General features: G+C 42.6%; 1 protein-coding gene across 1 annotated transcript in view; it reads right to left on the bottom strand.

Moving 5' to 3' along the window:
• Positions 1-3,616, bottom strand: part of LOC106868763 (endoplasmic reticulum-Golgi intermediate compartment protein 3) — a 31,192-nt gene that overhangs the window by 17,718 nt on the left and 9,858 nt on the right. Inside the window, exon 2 of the mRNA XM_052976502.1 lies at positions 2-85. Within this exon, the coding sequence (XP_052832462.1) occupies positions 2-85 (84 nt within the window). The remainder of the gene's footprint in view (position 1; positions 86-3,616) is intronic.

Raw genomic sequence — 3,616 nt, 5'->3', positions numbered from 1 at the left:
AGTTCTGGATGTACTTCTTTGGTAAGATAATAGTTGAGTTCTGATATAAACAGGACAAACATCAACATGGAGCTGATCAACGTAACTGCAACGACAAACACACAAAAACAAAAATTTCTTTAAAAAAAAAACAGAAAATTGTGTAAAAACAATAATAATAAAATGTAACGAGCACTCAGAGAGTGTAAACCTCGGCCAAGGCAACACCAACGTCCTCTCAATGAGAGACTATTTGAAATAAACTTGACTGCTCTCACAAACGAGAATACTAAAAATGAACCCGACCACTGTGAAAAGTTTCAGTAAAAAAACAGGGAAAATAGTCCAGAATCTTTGTCCAGTACCGGATTGATCCCAAAATTTAATCAGTTTGTGCCAGTCGTGAGGTTAACTTTCTAGGTGCAATCCGATGGTCATTCATGACAAAAGGGGGTCTTTACCCCATTTACCAGCAATATTAAGGAAGACAAACAAAAGGGAGAAGAGGAAACTAGGACTAGGGACCCCAGGTATTAGTAGCTAAATCAGGTCAATTATGGGGACAAAAGCACAAGGTCTGAAATTTGGGGTGGGGGAGGGAAGTAATCGATTACATCGACCTCCCCACCACCACCACCACTACGAGTGTTTCACTGGTACTTAATTTATCGACCCCAAAAGGATGAAAGGCAAAGTCAACCTCAGTGGAATTTGAACTCAGAACGTAGCGACAGGTAAAATACCGCTAAGCATTTCGTCCAGTGTGCTAGCGATTCTGCCAGCTTTCTAAGGAAATTTGATGATAAAAGTTAATAAATATATACTGTAAGTGTGTTGTCAGTGTGTGATGATTATGGTCCAAGCAGTTTGCGATGTCAGTTTTCAGTGGTTGTAATGTGATGGTTGTAGTGGCGTTGTGGTGGTGGTGGTGGTGGTGATGGTTGTGATTGTGGTAGTGGTGGCGTTGTGATGGAGGTTGTTGTAGTTGTGGTGGTGGTGGCATTGTTGTGGTTGTGTTGGTGGTAGTAGTGGCATTGTTGCAATGGTGGTTGTGGTAGTGGTGGCATTGTTGTTGTGGTGGTGGTGGTTGCAGAGCAATTCTGTTACACACTTTCCCTAATCCTGTCCCATTCCCTTCACCACAAATGTGCCTGGGTCACTTATGCCTAATTAAATCTGTTGTACATGGCAGGAAATTAAGTATGGAACAATCCCGACCCCCACCTCACACACACACACACACACTGCACCATAAGCATCCCCTGTGCACAAGTGTACACAGTGATATTTAGACGAACAGACAGAGACACTTGTTTAGAGCTAAGAAAACAATGTAACAACATGTGTAAATTCTGTGATGACAGCTGAGTGGAGAGTAAGGGGGAAAAAGAGGAGTGGGGAGGAAGGATTGGTTAAAGTAAATAGTGGAGATGTAGGGAGTAGGGGAGAGGAGAGTGTAATTAACAGCGTGGATGAGTGAGAGGGAGAGAAAGGGATGTGAGAGAGAGGGAGAGAGGAAGAAAAATATATTGGGGAGAAAGGGAGAGAGAGACAAGCACAGAGAGAAATCAAGTGGGAGGGAAGAGAGAGAGACAGACAGAGACAGGCAGGCAGGAGAGATAAACAGAGACTGGGAGAGACACAGACAGGCAGAGAAGAAAAGTGAGAGAGAGAAAGAGAGAAAGATAGACAGAGAGACAAAGACAGACAGACAGACACAGGGAAAAAGAGACCAAGGAAGAGAAAAAGAAAGGAGAGAGAGAAAACAGTGACAGACAAAGCGAAAGAAGGAGAGAGAGAGAGAGAGACAAAGACTGACAACAATAACAAGTCCCTTAACCCCTTAGGGTGTCGTTGGGGCACTGCAGCCATGCAGCGTGTCCTGGGCGAGAAAGCTTGGCAGGGCCCATCCCTCTCCAGGCTAAACTCATTTTTGCCAGCTGAGTGGACTGGGGCAATGTGAAATGAAGTGTCTTGCTCAAGAACACAACAGCTCACCCGGTTCAGGGATTGAAACCACAACCTTAACGATCGCGAGTCCAACACCCTAACCACTAAGCCACGCACCTCCACAAAGACAGAAAGAGACAAAGGCAATCATAGACAGTGAGAGATCGAGACACAGACAGAGAGGAGAGGAGGAGGGACACACAGACAGAGAGGAGAGGAGGAGGGACACACAGACAGACAATATGAATTCAAAGAAACAAGGTTTGTGTGGTGCAAGAAATCTCCCAACAATTGAAGACACACCGAAGTAGGCACAGGTGTGGTTGTGTGGTAAGAAGTTTGCTTCCCAACTACATGGTTTGAGGTTCAGTCCCAAGTGTTCACCGCTGCCGGGGCATGCACTGAGCACCATCGACTGAGAGCTCTTAGAACGGCGAAGAACAGATTGGAGCAGGTAGAAAACCAAAATACAACACCTGGAGAGTAGCTTCAGTATACTAAGAACCGGAAAAACTCGTGTTATTTGTTGTAAGGCCTCTGAGTGTGTGTGTGGGGGGGGAGAGGTGCATTAAACTGTTTTGACAAGAATGTTTCTGAGAATGTATTTTCTGTACTAACAGGTTCTGCCTTGTTTGGAGTTGTCAGAGGACAAGCTATTGCAGCTGCCAGTTAAAACAACAATACACACACGCATGTGTGCATTGCACACATGCACGCACACGAATGTGTGCATTATACACACACGCACATGCGCGCATTGTACACACATGCACACACACGCACGCATTGTACACATGAATGCACACACACACAGAAGTCAACTTCAGCTGTTTCTTTTAAGAAAAAAAACTTGAAAACTGAAAATAAATATAAATAGTGAGGCCAATTCATTTGACTAAAATTTCTTCAAGGTAATAATGCCCCAGCATGGTCACAGCCTGAAACAGATAAAAGAAAAAAAAATAATAAAAGTGTCAATCTGAACGGAGATTAAACTGAAATACAATACAGGTCATCGTGGACTTCCGGCCACAATTGGTTCCGACTGACTGGTCATAAGTTGATTTGGTTGTAAGTCGGCCCATTGGCCTACATAGCTTTGTTTTATATTTTTACATTCTTAAGGTACATTCTCAGGTAAAATTCACACACAGCATTCTATAATTATACTATTATACTGGTGTTAGTAAAATATTTTGGAGTCTAAAGCAGTCATAAACAAATACGAGGTTGCCTCGATGTCTCCACGAGAGGATAGTCATCCAAAATAGTGGCGATCGATAACCAAACCTAAGGGAAGCGTTTATTAGCTGATATCATGGATCTTGTTCAAAACGGGGGCACCAGTTTTCATTTATGTTTTATGTAGTGTTTTTGGTACCGAAAGACTTTCAAACTTCGTATACTTATCTATTTTGTGTTATAGAACAGAAAAAAATTTTTGTATTCGGATTTATTTCATGTAAAAAATTGTCTTATTTCGATAATTTCAACCAATCACTGACAAGTATTCAGCTGTTTACACTTACTCCTTTGGCAGTTTAAGCGGTGTAAAGCGTATTTAATCTCCATTACTTCTGACATTTTGCAGAGGCAACACACGTGTGTTCGTTTTCCCTAACCGACTTGCTCCTTCCCTCAAAAACCATGCCTTGTGCCTCTAATAGAAAGGTTTATTAGCTACTGC

This window comes from Octopus bimaculoides, chromosome 24, assembly GCF_001194135.2.
Source record: "Octopus bimaculoides isolate UCB-OBI-ISO-001 chromosome 24, ASM119413v2, whole genome shotgun sequence".
Taxonomy (NCBI): Eukaryota; Metazoa; Mollusca; class Cephalopoda; order Octopoda; family Octopodidae; genus Octopus; species Octopus bimaculoides.
The sequence above is the reverse complement of the archived record's forward strand: the minus strand, read 5'-3'. Positions and strand labels throughout refer to the sequence as shown.